At 42.2% G+C, this 22897-nt stretch overlaps 1 protein-coding gene across 1 annotated transcript in view; it reads left to right on the top strand.

Moving 5' to 3' along the window:
* Window positions 1–22897, top strand: part of acbd4 (acyl-CoA binding domain containing 4) — a 131947-nt gene that overhangs the window by 85317 nt on the left and 23733 nt on the right. The window contains exons 4-8 of the mRNA XM_034193158.1: window positions 1618–1702; window positions 7981–8101; window positions 9895–10053; window positions 13767–13864; window positions 17837–18023. Of these exons, the coding sequence (XP_034049049.1) occupies window positions 1618–1702; window positions 7981–8101; window positions 9895–10053; window positions 13767–13864; window positions 17837–18023 (650 nt within the window). The remainder of the gene's footprint in view (window positions 1–1617; window positions 1703–7980; window positions 8102–9894; window positions 10054–13766; window positions 13865–17836; window positions 18024–22897) is intronic.

The raw sequence follows: 22897 nt of genomic DNA, 5'->3' as shown, positions 1-22897 counted from the left end.
GGGGTGTTGACTCATTTAAACTAACATATTCATCCTGCTGTAACCAGGTTTCTGTAAGACAGAATAAATCAATATGTTGATCAATTATTATATCATTTACTAACAGGGACTTAGAAGAGAGAGACCTAATGTTTAATAGACCACATTTAACTGTTTTAGTCTGTGGTGCAGTTGAAAGTGCTATTATTTTTTTCTTTTTGAATTTTTATGCTTAAATAGATTTTTACTGGTTGTTGGTGGTCTGGGAGCAGGCACCGTCTCTACAGGGATGGGGTAATGAGGGGATGGCAGGGGGAGAGAAGCTGCAGAGAGGTGTGTAAGACTACAACTCTGCTTCCTGGTCCCAACCCTGGATAGTCACGGTTTGGAGGATTTAAGAAAATTGGCCAGATTTCTAGAAATGAGAGCTGCTCCATCCAATGTGGGATGGATGCCGTCTCTCCTAACAAGACCAGGTTTTCCCCAGAAGCTTTGCCAATTATCTATGAAGCCCACCTCATTTTTTGGACACCACTCAGACAGCCAGCAATTCAAGGAGAACATGCGGCTAAACATGTCACTCCCGGTCCGATTGGGGAGGGGCCCAGAGAAAGCTACAGAGTCTGACATTGTTTTTGCAAAGTTACACACCGATTCAATGTTAGTTTTAGTGACCTCCGATTGGCATAACCGGGTGTCATTACTGCCGACGTGAATTACAATCTTACCAAATTTACGTTTAGCCTTAGCCAGCAGTTTCAAATTTCCTTCAATGTCGCCTGCTCTGGCCCCCGGAAGACAATTGACTATGGTTGCTGGTGTCGCTAACTTCACATTTCTCAAAACAGAGTCGCCAATAACCAGAGTTTGATCCTCGGCGGGTGTGTCGCAGAGTGGGGAAAAACGGTTAGAAATGTGAACGGGTTGGCGGAGTACACGGGGCTTCTGTTTAGGGCTACGCTTCCTCCTCACAGTCACCCAGTCGGCCTGCTTTCCCGGCTGCTCGGGATCTGCCAGAGGGAAACTAACGGCGGCTAAGCTACCTTGGTCCGCACCGACTACAGGGGCCTGGCTAGCTGTAGAATTTTCCACGGTGCGGAGCCGAGTCTCCAATTCGCCCAGCCTGGCCTCCAAAGCTACAAATAAGCTACACTTATTACAAGTACCATTACTGCTAAAGGTGGCCGAGGAATAACTAAACATTTCACACCCAGAGCAGAAAAGTGCAGGAGAGACAGGAGAAGCCGCCATGCTAAACCGGTTAAGAGCTAGTAGCTGCGCTAAGCTAGCGGATTCCTAAAAACACACAAAGTGAATAATGTGTAAATAATTTAGAGGTGATTCAGCAGAGGGAGTGCTTTAGTTAAGGCACGTGAAGATTACACTGTGAAACAAATCGTTATCTAGTTAACTAGATCAATCTAACTGCGCAGATTAAACAGCTAACAGATACAGCAAAACACCGCTGTGCTCCGGAACAGGAAGTGATACAATACCGCAGTGAGAGCCAACCACCAGTAGAGGCAAGCCAGAATCTGATTGTTGTTTGTGTGCATGCAAATTTACACATAATTAATAATATTTAAAATAGTGGTTAGTGTCAGATTTCTTGTCTGATTGTAATTCTGTATGAATTAGGGACGCCTGGAGCTGCTTGGGGGAGATGAGCAGTGAGAGTGCCATGGCTGCCTATGTGGAGGAGATAAAGAAAGTAGCACAGGAGGTAAATCCTGTGATTTCTGTGATTCCTTCAGATTTAACTGAGGTTTTGGTGGGTCATGTGGTGTCCCTGGTAGAATAACATTGGTTAACAGGTGTCTATCTGATGCTGGAGGCCCTGCAGTTTGTAATTTTTCTGTTATTTGGGACACCAAGTGAATGTTTTCCAGTGAATGTTTTACTGAGTTTTGCATTTCTGCACTTTTTTCTTTTGTTTTCTTTTTTTTTGCTATTACCGTCTACTTTACAGGTATATGGTAAGTATAATTTATGTTAAAACTTTTCCACTGTGATGTTGTAGCAATGACATGATGTTATTGCAGTGTAGAGTTTTAGTTTGAATTCAACAGGTTTGCTAAAAATAGGAATTACAGCCATCTTGTATATTATAATAGCTAAGTGGCGTGTGTGTGTGTGTGTGTGTGTGTGTGTGTGTGTGTGTGTGTGTGTGTGTGTGTGTGTGTGTGTGTGTGTGTGTGTGTGTGTGTGTGTGTGTGTGTGTGTGTGTGTGTGTGTGTGTGTGTGGCTTTGATCGCAGGAAAACCGGGGAGAGCTCACATTTGCCATTTGGCATGCCTATGTATTACTATTATTATTGTAACAGAAAGTTGATAGGACTAATATTTTTGGAGAAATTAGCAATTTTAGCTAACCAATAAAAAATAGATGCTGTGCTGCAATGCACCATGGGAGTTTAGGGTTTTGAGGTTTTAAATGTTATTGTGGTTTATGTTAGTTCAACAGTGTTGTTAGTGTTATTGATTTATTGTGTTTTTGTAGCTCAGTGTTGCTTTTACCTTGAGTAACTTAAGTGTCATGTTGGGACCATCAAGGATCAAGGAAATTTTATTGTCATATGCACAGAACAGAAGAACTTTCCTGCACAATGAAATGTGGCTACTGCATTTAACCCATCCTATTTGCCAGTAGGAGCAGAGGTCGCCATTAGGCGCCCGGGGACCAGCTCCAGATGTACATCCCTGCCTTGGTCAACAGCAGGGCTGAGCAAACCAACACCGACCCATAACAAACAACACACATAACACACAACACATAGGCCGGCCCGGTACATAAAACATATATATGAAGCAAAACATGAGAGAAAAGGAGAAGGAAAAAAAAAACCCTCATAGCCGCTGCATTACACAGCGGCAATGAGGAAAAAAAAAAATCCCATCAGCACAAAAAAACAATAATCACAGAGACAAAACAAGGACACAGGACGACAACCGAGATTTGAAAGGACCAGTTTATCAGAACACTCCGGAAGGCAGCCAGTTTCGGCGCCGTCGACGGCCTTGTTCGATAGTCTGGGGGGGGGGGGGGGGGGGGGAACAGCCCTGCGCAGGCTGAGAAAGTCCTGGACAGTCCACAGTTCACGTCAGGGCTGGAGAAGCTGAGGGGAGGGGGGGAAGACCAGGGAGCGAGGCATAAGAGTGTTGTTCTTCTGAGGAGGTATCTTATCACAGTGACCTTGAAGTGCAGCTGTATTGGGGAAGCCAAATGAATAGCCAGATTAACAGACGCCTGAAAGATTCCACAGTTCTGAGAACAGAGTGGCTCCCAATGCATCTGAAATGTAGAAATGTAGAATGTGGTCTTCACAGACGGTCAAAGCGGGTTTCCAGGGCTGCAATCTTCCAGAGATGTCATCCAATGCGCGGTTAACCCCCGCCGACTGCGCAGCCACTGCCTTCCCAATCGAATCAATCATATAGGGCAGCTTGGAACGACCAATCAAAGCTGCTTCCACTTTCTTGATTTTCCGGTAAACCAGCAAGTGCCCCGCTCCACACATCAGAAAGCCGGTCACCACCAAGCCGAATATGTACACATCTTCAACGTCCTCCACAGAAAGCATGTAAAGGCACATGACCTGCCATCTCCTCCACGAGTCCATCACGTAACCCATCACATGCGTCGCAGCAGGACAGGTCGGGTCCTCCGCTCCCGAAGATCTTCTAGAAAAAATAGTGTCAATTGCGTTCAGAGACCACTTTAACAGATCCATTTTTGTCGTTTCCAGAAGAGCAACGCTGCAGCCTCACAGACAACACGCCACAAAAGCAGGAAAGATAAGGAGGGAGGGAGAAGAGAAAAGTGCGTCCGTCTCGGTCGAGTGCAAGCTGGCCATGAGTGAAATGTGCAGTGATTTTACTCTCTGTTTGTCAAATTCAAAGCACCACCTCCAGTAGGTCACTGGTGTGATTGTCTTTGACCAAACATTCACTTCTTGTCCTGTAGTGGGCTCTGTGTTCACTGGCTGGCACAATGGAGCTTGATTGACATTTACCATAGAACATCAGGATTGGCAGGTCTGCCATGGTGCCCTGTGCTTTTCACTGTTGAGGGTAGGTTCAACCTGAGCACATGTGACAGATGTCAGAGTGTCTGGACACACTGTGAAGAACATTATGCTCCTTCAACATCATTCCGCATGACCGGTTTGGTGGGTCAGCGATGGTCTGGGGAGGCATATCACTGAAGGGTCGCACAACAATGACACCATGACTGATATTAGATAGCAGGATGAAATGCTTGGCCCCACTGTCAGACCCTACACTGATGCAGTGGGTCCTGCATCCTTTCTGATGCAAGACAATGCCCAGCATCATGTGGCGAGAGTATGCAGGCAGTTCCTGGAGGATGAAGGAATTGATACAGTTGACTGGCCCCCACGCTTGCCTGAAATCCAGTAGAACACCTTGAGGACATCCAAGTTGTACCTCAGACTGTCTGAGAGCTCAGTGATGCCCTGGTCCAGATCTGAGAGGAGATTCCCCAGGACACCGTCTGTTGTCATTCGGACCATGCACCAACGTGCACATGGGGGCTGTACAAACTACTGAGTACCATTCTGAGTTGCTGCAATGAAATTTTGGCAGAATGGACAAGCCTGCTGCATCATTTTTCACTTTGATTTTCAAGGTGTCTTTGAATTCAGTCCTCTGTAGGGTGACATTTTTCATTTCCATCAAAGGACGTCTCATCCTTTCATTCCAAATACTTTACCCAGTCCATATCAGGAAAATATCAGCTCCATGTTTTTTTTTGCATTAAGATCTGATGTGTTTTCAGAATGTTACTTTAAATTTTATTATTATTATTATTTAACAGTGTACATACTTTTTTGGCTGTGTATTTGAGATACAGTAGTGTTCAGAATAATAGTAGTGCTATGTGACTAAAAAGATTAGTGTTCAGAATAACAGTAGTGCTATGTGACTAAAAAGATTAATCCAGGTTTTGAGTATATTTCTTACTGTTAAATGGGAAACAAGGTACCAGTAGATTCTCACAAATCCAACAAGACCAAGCATTCATGATATGCACACTCTTAAGGCTATGAAATTGGGCTATTAGTAAAAAAGTAGAAAAGGGGGTGTTCACAATAATAGTAGCATCTGCTGTTGATGCTACAAACTCAAAACTATTATGTTCAAACTGCTTTTTTACCAATCCTGTGAATCACTAAACTAGTATTTAGTTGTATAACCACAGTTTTTCATGATTTCTTCACATCTGCGAGGCATTAATTTTGTTGGTTTGGAACCAAGATTTTGCTTGTTTACTCGTGTGCTTGGGGTCATTGTCTTGTTGAAACACCCATTTCAAGGGCATGACCTCTTCAAGTATTTTGACATATCCAAACTGATCCATGATACCTGGTATGCGATATATAGGCCCAACACCATAGTAGGAGAAACATGCCCATATCATGATGCTTGCACCACCATGCTTCACTGTCTTCACTGTGAACTGTGGCTTGAATTCAGAATTTGGGGGTCGTCTCACAAACTGTCTGCGGCCCTTGGACCCAAAAAAGAACAATTTTACTCTCATCAGTCCACAAAATATTCCTCCATTTCTCTATAGCCCAGTTGATGTGTTCTTTGGCAAATTGTAACCTCTTCTGCACATGTCTTTTATTTAACAGAGGGACTTTGCAGGGGATTCTTGCAAATAAATTAGCTTCACACAGGCATCTTCTAATTGTCACAGCACTTACAGGTAACTCCAGACTGTCTTTGATCATCCTGGAGCTGATCAATGGGTGAGCCTTTGCCATTCTGGTTATTCTTCTATCCATTTTGATGGTTGTTTTCCGTTTTCTTCCACGTGTCTCTGGTTTTTTTGTCCATTTTACAGCATTGGAGATCATTGTAGATGAACGGCCTATAATTTTTTGCACCTGCGTATAAGTTTTCCCCTCTCCAATCAACTTTTTAATCAAACTACGCTGTTCTTCTGAACAATGTCTTGAACATCCCATTTTCCTCAGGCTTTCAAAGAGAAAAGCATGTTCAACAGGTGCTGGCTTCATCCTTACATAGGGGACACCTGATTCACACCTGTTTGTTCTACAAAATTGACAAACTCACTGACTGAATGCCACACTACTATTATTATGAACACCCCCTTTTCTACTTTTTGTGCTAATAGCCCAATTTCATAGTCTTAAGAGTGTGCATATCATGAATGCTTGGTCTTGTTGGATTTGTGAGAATCTACTGAATCTACTGGTACCTTGTTTCCCATGTAACAATAAGAAATATACTCAAAACCTGGATTAATCTTTTTAGTCACATAGCACTACTGTTATTCTGAACACTACCGTAAGCTGTTGAATTCAAACCAGACAAGTCTGGTTGCTGAGCATCTGACATCTGGCACTGAACCTATTCAGTGTGGTCGTTGCAAGTACTGTGCCTGATGCAGTTCTTGTAGTCCAGGTGTTCACCCGTTCCTCTGCAGAGATGGAAAACAAGTGATGCTGACCATCTTCACAATACAAGCAAAGTTTGCTTTCAGCAGGAGAACAGCATCTCTAGCTTCCTGATACATACGAGGTCTGTGAGAAAAGTATCCGACCTTCTTATTTTATGCAAAAAATATATGGATTTGATTCATATGTTTTTACGTCAGCCAAGCTTGAACCTTCGTGCGCATGCGTGAGTTTTTCCACGCCTGTCGGTTGCATCATTCGCCTGTGGGCAGGCTTTGAGTGAGCACTGGTCCACCCCTCTTGTTGTTGTTTCATTGCGAGGAAATGGCAGAATGATTTGGGCTTTTTTCCATCAGAATATTTTCAGAAACTGTTAGAGACAGGCAGCTGGAAACCATTCGAAAAATTTATCTGGCTTTCGGTGAAAATTTTACGGGCTTTATAGAGAATAAGGAGTGTTACTACAGCTTTAAGGACTGCCCACAATGGCGCACGGCGCGCCGCGCTCTGAGCCGCCATTGAGAGGCAGAAACCGTCGTGTGCAATTTCTCTGGTTATCACAAGAGCTGGACATCAGCCATTTTCCGGCAGATTTCACTTTTAACAAGAGATTTTGTCATGGAAAGCCGCGCGGAGGCTTCGCGCTTCACGACCGATTCACTGATGAAGCTAAACAAAGGAACACCTCCGTTTTGGACTGTTAAAGGACAAGTTGGGACATGCCTATCTCGGCTTTCAGTGCTTTCCAGTCGAGTGAGTATAAGAGAAATTGTGGAGAGCTGGGCATGTCCCAACTTGTCATCTGGCACTTCGAAACGGAGGTGTTCCTTTGTCTCGCTTCATCAGCGAATCGGTCGTGACGTGCGAAGCCTCCACGCGGCTTTCCATGACAAAGTCTCTTGTTAAAAGTGAAATCTGCCGGAAAATGGCTGATGTCCAGCTCTTGTGATAACCAGAGAAATTGCACACGACGGTCCCAGCTCCACACAGCGATCCGTTTAGAAATGATGTGGTGGTTTCTGCCTCTCGATGGCGGTTCGGAGCGTGGCGAGCCGTGTGCCATTGTGGGCCGTCCTTAAAGCTGTAGTAACACTCCTTATTCTCTGTGAAGCCCGTAAAATTTTCACCGAAAGCCAGATAAATTTTTCAAATGGTTTCCAGCTGCCTGTCTGTAACAGTTTCTGAAAAAATTCTGATGGAAAAAAAGCCCAAATCATTCCGCCATTTCCTCGCAATGAAACAACGACGAGAGGGGTGGACCAGTGCTCACTCAAAGCCTACCCACAGGCGAATGACGCAACCGACAGGCATGGAAAAACTCACGCATGCGCACGAAGGTTCAAGCTTGGCTGACGTAAAAACATATGAATTAAATCCATATATTTTTTGCATAAAATGAAAAGGTCGGATACTTTTCTCACAGACCTCGTATGTGAATTAGGTCTTCAAACAAAAAGCTGATCAAGTGCTCTTTCTCCATCTGTTCAAATTAACAGGGAGAGTTGAATTTTCACCACCTGTCCACTGACTCACACAGGTTTTTGATATTACTGCAGGTCATCAATACCATGCCGATGAATGAGAAGACCGCCTCATTGTTGCAGCACTTTGAGCCTCTCTACATGGTGATTGATGATATGCCAAGACCTCCAAACTCATTGCTCAAACTCAGAGAAGGTCAGTGGTCCTATAGGGCTGGGCCCTGCATTAATCAAGCAGTTATGGGTTAAACGTAGTGAACAACCAAAAAAATCTGAGAACTCATATTTGATTTGCTATCATAGATTAGATTTTCAATGATGAATCAGCAAAAATAATCCCCTAGTGTTGCCTCAGGAGGCACTACAGTGACATCAGCACCTCTCTGAAAGGTTGAGAGATTTTTATGGAGCCATTAACATAACAATATGTAATATTTGCAAATGCATGTGGAGACTTGTGCGTCATTCATTTATTCATAAACATATTTGTGAGTGTGTCAAAGAATCTGCAAATGCCTGAGAACTACAAATCTGCACAAAAATGTGCAAATGTGTATTCAGAATCTATGTGTGTGTGTGTGTGTGTGTGTGTGTGTGTGTCATCAGATTTGAAAGTATACAAATCTGTAAATGGGTCATGTGATTTGCAAGTGTATTCATACATTCATTCATTTTTTTGATACCCACTTATTCCAGTTTTTGGGTCATGCTGCAGCTGTAGCTTATCCCAGCAGTCACTGGGGACAGGCGGGGTAGATCATGGAGAGGCAGCCAGTCTTTCACAGGGCCACATATAGAAAGACACACATTCACCCTCTCACTCACACTATGGCCAAGTCAGCCTAACCTGCATGTCTTTGGTGGGAGAAGGAATCCACACAAACACGGAAAGAACACACACAATACACACGGAAAGGACCAGTTCAAAAGCAAACCTGGGACCTCCTGGCTGTGAGGCATCAATACAAACAACTCAACCGCTGTGCTGCTCAGGTTGTATATTTAATAAATTAATTCATATTTAATTAATTCATCAGAACAGACACAATGGAGAACTTTAAAACTGTCACACACGTCGACATCATTGCGTGGCACAGAGTTACAGAGCTGCAGAAGCATAAATCAGGCTTTAGGATTTTAATGAAACACTCCGCCGCTGTCTTAGAAAAAAAAGAGTGACTCGACCAAATGTAATCATTTTGATAATGTCTGCTGCTTATTTAAGGCAGCAGATATGGTCATTAGGCAGGTCCTGATTCAGGATTCCCTGTAGATCAGTGGTGTCCAAAGTATTCCAGAAAGGGCCGTTGTGAGAAAGAATGGCAATATTATAGTGATAAATGCTTTCATGTCCCAACTTTTTTTGGAATGTGTTGCAGGACTTAATGCCGGAATGGATGTATATGAACAGTTGTAATTAATTTGAGCATACAAAACATGAATTCTAATCTAATTACATTTTTTCCGCAAATCTGATTGGTTAATTGTGTGAGATTTCAGCCCGTATAATACTGGGTGTACGGTGGCAAAATATTCCACCGCTTCACAATTGATGCATTACTGTTACCGTTTCACATCTCATGGATTACTCTGTGCCCTGACCGCTGCTGGAGCGACGGTGAAGATGTTGTTGGTAACGGTAAGCCTCGCTGACCAAATTACCTACAGAAAAATAAAGAGAGCAAACGATAAAAATGGATTGGAATGGGAATAACCCTCTTGTGTCCGATGATTTGCGGGTGTTCATGCTGGCTACGCGTCGCCAGTAAAACGCCTTTTTACCAGCTCCGCTAATGCGTCACCGGTAAAGCTCAATTTGCGACTGTATAACCAGCATGAACGTCCGCAAATCATCAGACACAACAGGGTTATTCCCTAAATATCTTTGGTTCATACAGTCTGCAATGAAACAGAAGTCAGTCATTAAGCTTTATAGGGGGTGAATGAGATGACCACTGTTCTCATGGTGTGAAATGTCTGTCACCGCAGGTCTTAAAGCAAAGGAGTCGGTTGATGTCCCAGCAGAAATGAAGGAGAACAACAGTGAGGAGGCCACAGCAACACCTTCTTTTCCAGAGAGTCCAGATCCAGAGCAGGAGTTCAGCTTTTCTGAGTTTGTAGACATTAGTTCCTGCACAATTCCTGTGGGTATGTAACAAATGTAATTCTCACACTTCTCATGGGAACACAACATAGAAGGAAAGTTGGAAAGTAACTTACACTTACTTAAAGTGCACAAAGCTGCACATTTGCAGTAAATATTATCAGCTCTGCCTGTAGACATGTGCTGCTTTGTTGATGCTCATACTAACCTAATAATGTGTTCCTCCCATGGAGTTGATATGAGAGGGGACACCTTCATAGATTGAAGTAACTAGTAATGAGTGGCTCATACACAGTCATTTTTGCTGAGTAAAACTTACTCTGCCGGGATAACAGTTGGTCCCAGTCTAGATAGAGTAACATACACTCTTATCATAGAGTGAAATCAGCTCACACGATGTCACCAGAGCAATGTGCTTTCTGTTGAAGCTCTACTTACTTGTGTGATACGATGCTGCATTAGAGAAGAGCAGCAATGGTTAGTGAGTGAAAAATAATCTTGTTCAGCAGGGGAACAATTTGCTGTTTTCTTAACTGTCTCCACGATCACAGAAGGATTTGGCTGTAATCCCCCAGTCAGATTTATTTATTTATTTTTTGCTTCAATCCCTGAAACAGGGTGTTTTCAGTGTTTGTCTTAATTAAAAAAAAAATGCTCAGATTAATCCTGAGAGTATTAGAATTTGTTTTATTTTCTCTGTATTATTGCACAAAAATCATTTGAGTCTTGAGTTTCATTTATTTACTATGAAAACTGCCATATTCCAAGTTTACATTTCCATGAATTTTGGAGTATGAAAGCACACCAAATATTAACATTTTAGGGCTGCCACGACTAGTCGACTAGTCAAGACTACATCGACTATTGAAACAGTCGACAACTAATTTAGTAGTCAAGTCATTTGCTTTGAACCTTGAACCAATGAAGCAGTGCTTCGATTCGCTGCTTCATTGGATCTTTGCTTCGCTCCTCTTCAGAAGTGGCAGCTCCGCTTCTTATCCCCTCTCAAAGCCATTAAAATATGTCAATCGTGAGTCACTTTTGTGTGATTAAAGTGACTAACTTGGACTCCTCTCTTGTTGCAAGAAAGAAACGCTGCACCACTGAGTCAAGTTAGAAAGATAGAGTCCACTCGGAATTATTAATTTTTAATAAATCATCGTTTAAATCAAATGACACCTCTTTCCAAACATTGTAATACAAACAATAAACTGGAATCGATCAAAATGCTTTTTCCCCCTCCCAAAATGAGACATCCTGTGCTAAAGTGCAGCAGCCCAAGACTGTATGGCTGCAGACCTGCATACTCCAGCAGCCAACTGAGCTCAGCTCAGACGTATGGAGTGACATCCATGCCCTTAAAGTCTGAAAGGAAATGCGTTTGACAAAAACTACAGATTTTTTTCTATGTCCAGAGATCAAGGATCCACCATGTAGAGTTTATTTATGTCCAGAGTAGGACTGCCACAAACGACTATTTTGATAGTCGACTAGTCAACGATTATTTTTGCGATTAGTCGACTAGTCGGATCAAATGTAATTTCCTAAATTTGAGGCCTGCAGCATTTTCCGAGAAACGTCAGGGGATGAAAACATGAACATTTCCAAATCAATGACTATTTCTTAGACTTCATTTACATCAATCATTCAGAAATACAAACGGTGTGGTACTTTATAGTAAATCTGTGTCAGGTAGGCAGTTCTCAAAATCTAAATGTCCATGCTAGAAGGAGACAAGTGAGGGAAGCCACCAAGACACAACTCTGGAAGAACGTTTGCCTTCTGTGAGTGGAGAAACTGGGAATAGTGCAACATTTTTATTTTATTTTCATTTTACATATAGTCCCAACTTTTTTCTGATCTGTGGTTGTTTCTGTTGCATTTCTGAAATGACAGAACTGCTATAAAGAAAAGTGTGAACATTTTATGTTTTAAAACTTTGTGGAGTAAATGCAAACACCAAACTCTTATAAAGAAGGAAAAAAATACACGACACAGACGTGCAGGAAAACTTTGATATAAACTGAACAGAACAATACAGGCTGATTTGACTCCCCATATTTTTTGTATAAATAAATCAGAATAAAATAAGAGGTAACTCACTTTGAAATTAATCAAACATATAGCTGCAGCTTATAATAACTTTGAAAAATAACAAAAATCAGCAGCTTGTATTTTTATTCTGACTCCAATTCATTTTAGTGTGATGAGATCATTCTTTTTTTTCTCCTCATCAGTCACGTTTTGTGCTTGAACACTGCATTAAGATCAAGATTGAACAAATAAATATAAAAACATCTGTTAAAGTTCAGAGTTCTCACCTGCTTTTTGTGATCTGTGCCTCTGAACATCACTGTTCAGCTTCTCCACAGCAGGGTTTTTTAACCCGTGTATGCATAATTTTTGCTCAGTTCTATATATTCTAATTTTTTAAGGATATCTGACCGTTTATTTCATCTCATGATCTCATAAATTCAGTATACGATGCGCACATGGTGTGAACAGGACGGTGCCGTCGGACCCGTACAGGTAGAGAAAGTGCAGAGAGAAGTAAAGGCAGCTCCATGGTTTGGTTTGGTTTTTTAACATGTTCACTCGAGTTAAAATCCTTTCTGTCTGCTCTGCGCTCGCTGTCTCACGTGCATTGATGGTTCTCAGCAGAATGTAACGTCTCGTGCCTCCGTTCAGGAATCTCCCTCCCTCTCTGCACACACACATCAACAGCTCCTTTGGTAAACTGCACATTTTAAAAGGCTTTGAACAAGACGGCCACTGTTTTAATCAGCCATCTTTTTCAAAGTTTGAACGTCCAAATGATGGCAGGACGGCTCACTGCCTAAAACTATGAATTGAGAGAAAAACAAAGACTTAAATAAAATAAACAACTGGTCGACTACTAAATTAGCTGTCGATGGTTTCAATAGTCAACGTAGTCGTGACTAGTTGACTAGTCTTGGCAACCCTAGTTCAGAGATCAAGGATCCAGTGACCAATTTCATATTTATTTACTTTAAGACTCCATAAAATGTTGTTGACATAGAAAACCTGTAGTTCCTTATTGATTCCCTTATTGATCAATAAGGGAATCAATAAGGAATCGGATTGATAAACGGAATCGATAATGTATCAATGTCGATTAAATGCGATAAGCTGCAATTTACATATGATCCGACGAGTCGACTAATCGCAAATAATTGTTGACTAGTCAACTATCAAAATAGTCGTTTGTGGCAGCTCTATACCATTTCCAGTTAGAAATTTCAGAATTTTCTCCTTGGGAGATCCCAAACTCTCCTCCAGCTTTAGCCTCTTCACTCCCTCACTTCTAAGGATTCAGTTATTTTAAATTCGGCCTAGCTGTGGTTGTCCCACACAGAGCCAACACACGGAGTGCCCAGCACTATGAAGGTTATTCCCTCTCTTTACTTAAGAACATGTGAATGTTGTTTCCCCACATTAATCAAGTGTGGATAAAGGTTATTCCCTCTTTTGAGTCAACAATGTTGTTTTTCACTTCGTGGCTGCCGAGAGCAGATAAGGCAGCCAGAAATGACAATTTTTTTTCAGGATTTTTAAAAGTAGCAGCACAAACCCAGCTGTTTATTCTGACATCTTGTAGCTAGTAACATGGTGATATTATCTAAGCTAATGTGGACGTAAGCACAAAAGTCAATATCAAGCTCAGCAAAAATGACAAAGGCGTGTCCATGTGTTTTATGATTGGTCGATATGTGTTTTGTGTGTTCTGACCCTGTAGATTCTGGGGTGTCTGAGGGTTTGGTGTTGACCAGCGATTCTGAGAGTGAGATCTTCTGTGACTCTGTAGATTCAGTGGAACAACTTGGTAACAGCAAGGTAGGACTGAGTGCCACACCTCAGAACACGGGTGCAGTCATCGACATGAAGAGGTTTCATCCTCTGGCCTCCGTCAGGTTCCACATCTAGAACAGGGGTGGCCAAGTTCGGTCCTCGAGAACTACCTTCCTGACACTCTTAGTTGTCTCCCTGCTCCAACACACCTGATTCCAATGAAAGACTCGTTAGCAGACTTTTAATGAGCCTTTCATTGGATTCATGTGTGTTGGAGCAGGGAGATAACTAAGAGTGTCAGGAAGGTAGCTCTAGAGGGCCGAACTTGGCCACCCCTGCTCTAGAAGGTTGAGGAAGTTAACTTTTTCCTGCTGCGCTATGAACACAGTGAATGCGCAGGTGTTTGAATACACGTCAACAGAGACGTATAGAGTGCACAGAGATTTTTAAGTAAGCCGGAGAAAAGACTCTCATCATAGTAATAAAGTTCGATGATCACGTATCCATCACTGAAGGTTTGAAACCTTCTCCTAACCCTGGCAAACCTCAGAGGCTCCAGGATGCTGTCTGTGGTGAATCAGGATATTTCATCATCGTGCTGTTCTTCATTTTTTTAACCATGGCTGAATATTTCAAATTTAATTTTCCTGTTGTGACCTTTGACCTACTTTGGAAATCCTTTGCATCTCTATGGAGTTGTGGTGTTGTTGTAAGTACAGTAACGTCACCAGCAGGTCTTCTGCAGCCACCACAGTTGTGCTAAAGGTGGCCATACTGCTGTTGTCACATAGTGCAAGCTGAGCACGTTTGTGGAAAATGTGATCTTAACACACCTGTTTGTCACAATTTATCGATCTCGAGTGTATGGATTGACGTGTATGGATTGACTGGAGCTCTGCAGTCATTCCGCTGCCCTGCCCACAGTCACTGCAGAGGGCTGTGCCGATTTATCCACGGTTCTGGTCAGTTTTTAAAAATGAAAACCATCAGCATTTATCTTAATTGCAGCTTGAAGTGTAGCCGCACAAGAATCTCTCCACAGCCAAATGTGAGCGACTGGATGATTCCTGAGTGATGCTGCCACACAGAGAAATGATCTGTAGACAGTTTGACATCACATTTAACACCTTTAATTGGACTTTCTATGACAGAACAGGTTTTTTTCAACAATTTCTGCGACTTAATAATAAAAAAAAAAGCATGAATGCTGTTGGGCTCCGTTCTGCTTTTCACTTTTCTCAACCACACAGAGTTCTGTGGTCTGGATACCAAAAACCCCGCTCAGACTGAGGTTGGCAGTCCACCTTGAGCTGGATTCGAGCCAGATAGACTGTTTCTGAATCTGAATGGCAAAAACTAGATTTTAGCCAGATTGTTTTCTATCCTGGTCAGTCCACCTCCGAGAGTATGACATCAAACCTGAACACATACGTATATCACAATTACATCAGTTTGAATATTAAAACAAAACAACAGAGACATTTTTTCATTTTTGTCTTTCGGGGTCAGATTATAATTTCTTTAGATCGTATCCTCCTATTATAGTTACTATTTAAAGTATACACCCACCAGTGTGTCTCTTTAATTTACAATAAAAGTTGTATTTGGGCTGGCACAGTGGTTTAGTGGTTAGCACTGTTGCCTCATAGCGAGAAGGTTGTGGGATCACTTCCCACCTGGTCCTTTCTGTGTGGACTCTGCATGTTCTCTCCGTGTTTGCGTGGGCTCCCTGCAGGTACTCCGACCTTCTCCCACTTCCAAAGACCTGCAGGTTCGGCGAAATGGAAACTTTTAAATCGAACACAGGTGTATGAATGAGTTTCTGTATAAATGTGGCCCTGTGATAGACTGGTGTCCTGTCCAGGGTGTAACCCCGCCTCTCTCTGTGTCTGATGGCATATGCGCCAAGACCCCCCCTCCCTTATTGGAGTAAGCGGGTATAGAAAAGGAATGAATGAAAAATTAAATTTTAAGTCACATGGCCTGAGCAGCTGTTGTTTAACTAACTCACCAGGTGGCTGTTGGTTAACTCATAGGGTAAACTAGCTGTCACACACAGCATAGGACAGTTGGGGGAAAATGATTATCCAATATGAGAAAGGCAATTGGAGCTTTGCTCCTTCCATTTGTTGACTAAGTAATATACAGATAAGTTGATGTTGTGGTAACTACCCGTGTGTCGAGCTCTAACTGGTTTTAGCAGTGTTTCAGTAACCTGCAGGGGGTTAACGGTGATTTGATATTTTCCTGCTTGGGCAGAGAAGAAGCATCCCTCTTTTTACCTTTTTAATTTTTTTTTATGATGTAAAGGGAACCTTCATCATTTGAAAAATGGACAGAGTGGCAAGGCTGCTGTCTCGCTCCAGCAGAAGGACTCATATCTCTCCTATTTTAAAGTCTCTTCATTGGCTCCCAGTGTCGTTGCGTTTCCATTTTAAGATCCTAGTATTGACTTTTAGAGCTTTGCATGGCCAGGCTCCCTCCTACATTAGTGACCTGTTATGTCCCTACGCTCCCGCTTGGAGCCTGAGGTCAGTGGATCAGAACCTTCTGAGGGTCCCTCGTACCCACTTTAAGACCTGAGGAGATCGCTCTTTCTTTTGCGCCAAGGCTCTGGAATGATCTCCCTTTTTCTCTTTGTTCGCTGGACTCTGTCGATGTTTTTAAGAGCAAACTTAAAACCCATCTGTTTCTCCAGGCATTCAAACCTTAGTAGTGAGAGGGCTGTTTTATGACCACTGTGTGTGTCTTAGAGTTATTTTATTGTGATGTACATTGTATTTTATTCTCAAAATTTTTATTTGTGTGTCTTTTGTGAAGCACCTTGTGACTTTCCTTGTCCGTGAAAGGTGCTATATAAATAAACATTACTTACTTACTTACTCTTTGTGAAACAATCTTTGTGATCATGTCTAAATTACATTCAGAACAAGATGAGTTTTGGTGACTGACGCAGTAAACTGCTTGTACAAACTGCATCCTCCTGAGTCTTTCACAGTCCTGATCAAAATTAAAGTCAGGTACATAAAGATTTGGACATTGACACAGTTTTTGTAATTTTGAACACCACCATAATGGAGATGAATTGAAGCAATCAACAACTGAAGCAATCAAATGTAGGCTTTTACCTTTAATTCAAAGGGTTTAACAAAATATCATGTTTACCATGAAGAAATTGTAGACATTTTCATACACACTCCTTCCACTTCGAGAAGAAGTCAGTCTTGCATACGGGTTGCTGGTGCTTATTAAGTGGGTGAAAGTCTACAACTCCCCCTGGTTGGGACACCAGTCCAGTGCAGGTTACTTCTCCAGCCACGGCCGGTAGCCATTTACAGCCGAGTGGACTGAGACAGTGTAGATGAAGTGGTTTGTCTGAGGACACAGACTGGGAGCATGAGTGGGTGTTAAACCCAGGTCTACATACTGGCAGGCCAGCTCCTTGTCCACTCAGCCACCTGCTCTGATTCCTTTCTGAAATCAAAAGTAATTTGACAGTGTAACCTCATCATAAATATAAGGGTTTTGTCAATATTTTGATGAAAAGTCTTTGCAGTCAATGACTGCCTGACGCCTGGAACCTGTGAACGTGAACAACTGCTGAGTTTCCACCCTTGAGATGCCTTTCTAGGACTTTTCTGCGGCTTCCTTCAGTTGCTGCTTATTCATGGGACTTTTTGTCTTAATTAAGGTAGAAGCTGTTCTATTGGGTTGAGGACAGGTGAAGAATATTCCATTCATTTGCTTTTGCAGTATGTTCTGTGTCATTACCCTTCTGCACTGTGAAGTGTCGTCCTATAAGAATTTGATTTGAGCCTGAGAAGGTCGTATACACACTCCACAACTTCACATGTTCCTTCTATCAGTAGTCACATCACCGTAAACACCAAAGACCCGGTTCCTTTGTGAACCATACATTCTGGTCCATAAGCAGTTTGACAGCGGCACAGTATTTCCAGTTGTGTTTCTTGTACACCAGCACCATCGAGTTAAAATGAGATTATTGTCTGATGACAGATAAAGTCTCTCAAGACCAGCAGCTTCCAGAATGGACATGTGTCCTTGGAATCAACGCCGGTTCAAAGTCACGTCAGACAAACTGGGGCAGGTCAAGGTGGAGAAGGAGCAGAGGGTGGAAGGGATCACGGACCCATGAGGAGCCGAGAAAGTGGGCGAGAAGGATCATACCACAACGGGAGAGAGCGTAAGTTGTTACAGTTACACCGACAAAGTCCAAATCATGTTGAAATGTTCCTCAGCTAGTTAATTATTACACTCTGCAAGGATAATTAAATAATCAGCGTGCAGAGACGGTAAACTCATCATCTTTCAAAAACAGGTGTGTCTGTTACACCAGTGGGGAAAACACTATCTGACACATATAATGTATCAGACAGCATTTGGGGGTGGAACAAGAACCTGCTGTACTCATAGAAAGAAAAAACAAAACTCAAGCAGCTCTCACACTGAGCTGTGTTTGGCAGACTACACAGCTCCTGACGGCTTAACGTGGTGCTCAGCGTGCCTCTGCATAAGTCGGGAAAGGTTGGATAAATTCCAACCTGCTTTGAACATTTTCAGGACCTCGCTCCGACTCCTGCTTTCCTTAAGGTACCTTGACACTTGCACGAATTTGAGCCACGCACTGGCACGCAAAGTGCCATGCCAGAGAGTAAACTCGTAAATTCATCGTAAACAGTTCTAAACTGTGCGCGGCTTTATGCAAGTGCGCAAAGAAAATTTTTAAATGTTCAAAATCTCTGGCATGCATTAATTTTGTGAACTACACACGAACATTGCGCAAACTATTCAAAAACACTATGTGCCACTGTGAGTCAGCGCAGCGCACCACAGCACAGCTCAACTTAAAGATTACGACGAGATGTTAAATCTAAAATAAACATAATTGTACAAATACTCATGAGAAGGAATGAAAATGCTACTGTTGTACCAAGCCATTACAATATAAATATTACAAATAATTACCTTTGAGACAATTCCAAACACGTTCTCCACGTCGTGAAGCACAGAGAGCAGCTGCAGCTGTAGAAAATTCCTGTGATTCCATAGAGATTAGAGGTGGTTTCAATCAGCCAAACTCTGAGAGCAAATGATTAATCCCCTCCAAAATAATTATTTTATATAACGCAGCAAAAAGCACAGCATCCAGCGGAACACAGGGAGCCGCATTTGCATGAAGAATTGTGTGGCAGTGCAGGGGTTAAATGCATGCAAGTGTCAAGGAGCCTTTAGCTTGACTCATAGTACAGGATGTTATGGTGTATAAGTCAGGGTTTTTTTTACTAGTTAATGCTGCGTTTACACATAGGCAGGATGCGTTATGAATGTCATAATTGCGTCATTGTTGGCACATTCCTGACATTCTTAATGTGACTTAACGCATCTGAATAGGTTTCTTAATAGCACGTGTTGACGCGTGATATTCGTGATTTTCGTGGAGCATGGTTTTGACTGTCAAAAAAATATTCCACGAATCTCATGAACCACCCTCATTTCGCCTCATGTCATGGAGGTCACAACTGAGTGTGTTGATCTGTCTTGATTAATGATGATCCTTAATAGAGCGTGACAGCGTTCTTCTCTGACAGGTCCAGTTTGTCTGGTGGTTGGCTCTCACTGCGGTATTGTATCACTTCCTGTTCCGGAGCACAGCGGTGTTTTTCTGTATCTGTTAGCTGTTTAATCTGCGCAGTTAGATTGATCTAGTTATCTAGATTACGATTTGTTTCCCAGTGTAATCTTTACGTGCCTTAACTAAAGCACTCCTTCTGCTGAATCACCTCTAAATTATTTACACATCATTCACTTTGTGTGTTTTTAGGAATCCGCTAGCTTAGAGTAGCTACTAGCTCTTAGCCGATTTAGCATGGCGGCTTCTCCTGTCTCTCCCGCACTTTTGTGCTCTGGGTGTGAAATGTTTAGTTATTCCTCGGCCTCCTTTAGCAGTAACGGTACTTGTAATAAGTGTAGCTTATTCATAGCTTTGGAGGCCAGGCTGGGCGAATTGGAGACTCGGCTCCGCACCGTGGAAAATTCTACAGCTAGCCAGGCCCCTGTAGTCGGTGCGGACCAAGGTAGCTTAGCCGCCGTTAGTTCCCCCCTGGCAGATCCCGAGCAGCCGGGAAAGCAGGCCGACTGGGTGACTGTGAGGAGGAAGTGTAGTCCTAAACAGAAGCCCCGTGTACACCGCCAACCCATTCACATTTCTAACCGTTTTTCCCCACTCGACGACACACCCGCCGAGGATCAAGCTCTGGTTATTGGCGACTCTGTTTTGAGAAATGTGAAGTTGGCGACACCAGCAACCATAGTCAATTGTCTTCCGGGGGCCAGAGCAGGCGACATTGAAGGAAATTTGAAACTGCTGGCTAAGGCTAAGCGTAAATTTGATAAGATTGTAATTCACGTCGGCAGTAATGACACCCGGTTACGCCAATCAGAGGTCACTAAAATTAACATTAAATCGGTGTGTAACTTTGCAAAAACAATGTCGGACTCTGTAGTTCTCTCTGGGCCCCTCCCCAATCGGACCGGGAGTGACATGTTTAGCCGCATGTTCTCCTTGAATTGCTGGCTGTCTGAGTGGTGTCCAAAAAATGAGGTGGGCTTCATAGATAATTGGCAAAGCTTCTGGGGGAAACCTGGTCTTGTTAGGAGAGACGGCATCCATCCCACTTTGGATGGAGCAGCTCTCATTTCTAGAAATCTGGCCAATTTTCGTAAATCCTCCAAACCGTGACTATCCAGGGTTGGGACCAGGAATCAGAGTTGTAGTCTTACACACCTCTCTGCAGCTTCTCTCCCCCTGCCATCCCCTCATTACCCCATCCCCGTAGAGACGGTGCCTGCTCCCAGACTACCAATAACCAGCAAAAATCTATTTAAGCATAAAAATTCAAAAAGAAAAAATAATATAGCACCTTCAACTGCACCACAGACTAAAACAGTTAAATGTGGTCTATTAAACATTAGGTCTCTCTCTTCTAAGTCCCTGTTGGTAAATGATATAATAATTGATCAACATATTGATTTATTCTGCCTTACAGAAACCTGGTTACAGCAGGATGAATATGTTAGTTTAAATGAGTCAACACCCCCGAGTCACACTAACTGTCAGAATGCTCGTAGCACGGGCCGGGGCGGAGGATTAGCAGCAATCTTCCATTCCAGCTTATTAATTAATCAAAAACCCAGACAGAGCTTTAATTCATTTGAAAGCTTGACTCTTAGTCTTGTCCATCCAAATTGGAAGTCCCAAAAACCAGTTTTATTTATTATCTATCGTCCACCTGGTCGTTACTGTGAGTTTCTCTGTGAATTTTCAGACCTTTTGTCTGACTTAGTGCTTAGCTCAGATAAGATAATTATAGTGGGCGATTTTAACATCCACACAGATGCTGAGAATGACAGCCTCAACACTGCATTTAATCTATTATTAGACTCTATTGGCTTTGCTCAAAAAGTAAATGAGTCCACCCACCACTTTAATCATATCTTAGATCTTGTTCTGACTTATGGTATGGAAATAGAAGACTTAACAGTATTCCGTGAAAACTCCCTTCTGTCTGATCATTTCTTAATAACATTTACATTTACTCTGATGGACTACCCAGCAGTGGGGAATAAGTTTCATTACACTAGAAGTCTTTCAGAAAGTGCTGTAACTAGGTTTAAGGATATGATTCCTTCTTTATGTTCTCTAATGCCATATACCAACACAGTGCAGAGTAGCTACCTAAACTCTGTAAGTGAGATAGAGTATCTCGTCAATAGTTTTACATCCTCATTGAAGACAACTTTGGATGCTGTAGCTCCTCTGAAAAAGAGAGCTTTAAATCAGAAGTGCCTGACTCCGTGGTATAACTCACAAACTCGTAGCTTAAAGCAGATAACCCGTAAGTTGGAGAGGAAATGGCGTCTCACTAATTTAGAAGATCTTCACTTAGCCTGGAAAAAGAGTCTGTTGCTCTATAAAAAAGCCCTCCGTAAAGCTAGGACATCTTTCTACTCATCACTAATTGAAGAAAATAAGAACAACCCCAGGTTTCTTTTCAGCACTGTAGCCAGGCTGACAAAGAGTCAGAGCTCTATTGAGCTGAGTATTCCATTAACTTTAACTAGTAATGACTTCATGACTTTCTTTGCTAATAAAATTTTAACTATTAGAGAAAAAATTACTCATAACCATCCCAAAGACATATCGTTATCTTTGGCTGCTTTCAGTGATGCCGGTATTTGGTTAGACTCTTTCTCTCTGATTGTTCTGTCTGAGTTATTTTCATTAGTTACTTCATCCAAACCATCAACATGTTTATTAGACCCCATTCCTACCAGGCTGCTCAAGGAAACCCTACCATTATTTAATGCTTCGATCTTAAATATGATCAATCTATCTTTGTTAGTTGGCTATGTACCACAGGCTTTTAAGGTGGCAGTAATTAAACCATTACTTAAAAAGCCATCACTTGACCCAGCTATCTTAGCTAATTATAGGCCAATCTCCAACCTTCCTTTTCTCTCAAAAATTCTTGAAAGGGTAGTTGTAAAACAGCTAACTGATCATCTGCAGAGGAATGGTCTATTTGAAGAGTTTCAGTCAGGTTTTAGAATTCATCATAGTACAGAAACAGCATTAGTGAAGGTTACAAATGATCTTATGGCCTCGGACAGTGGACTCATCTCTGTGCTTGTTCTGTTAGACCTCAGTGCTGCTTTTGATACTGTTGACCATAAAAGTTTATTACAGAGATTAGAGCATGCCATAGGTATTAAAGGCACTGCGCTGCGGTGGTTTGAATCATATTTGTCTAATAGATTACAATTTGTTCATGTAAATGGGGAATCTTCTTCACAGACTAAAGTTAATTATGGAGTTCCACAAGGTTCTGTGCTAGGACCAATTTTATTCACTTTATACATGCTTCCCTTAGGTAGTATTATTAGACGGTATTGCTTAAATTTTCATTGTTACGCAGATGATACCCAGCTTTATCTATCCATGAAGCCAGAGGATACACACCAATTAGCTAAACTGCAGGATTGTCTTACAGACATAAA

Source organism: Thalassophryne amazonica, chromosome 18, assembly GCF_902500255.1.
Source record: "Thalassophryne amazonica chromosome 18, fThaAma1.1, whole genome shotgun sequence".
NCBI classification, from domain to species: domain Eukaryota; kingdom Metazoa; phylum Chordata; class Actinopteri; order Batrachoidiformes; family Batrachoididae; genus Thalassophryne; species Thalassophryne amazonica.
This window is presented reverse-complemented; position numbering and strand designations above follow the sequence as displayed.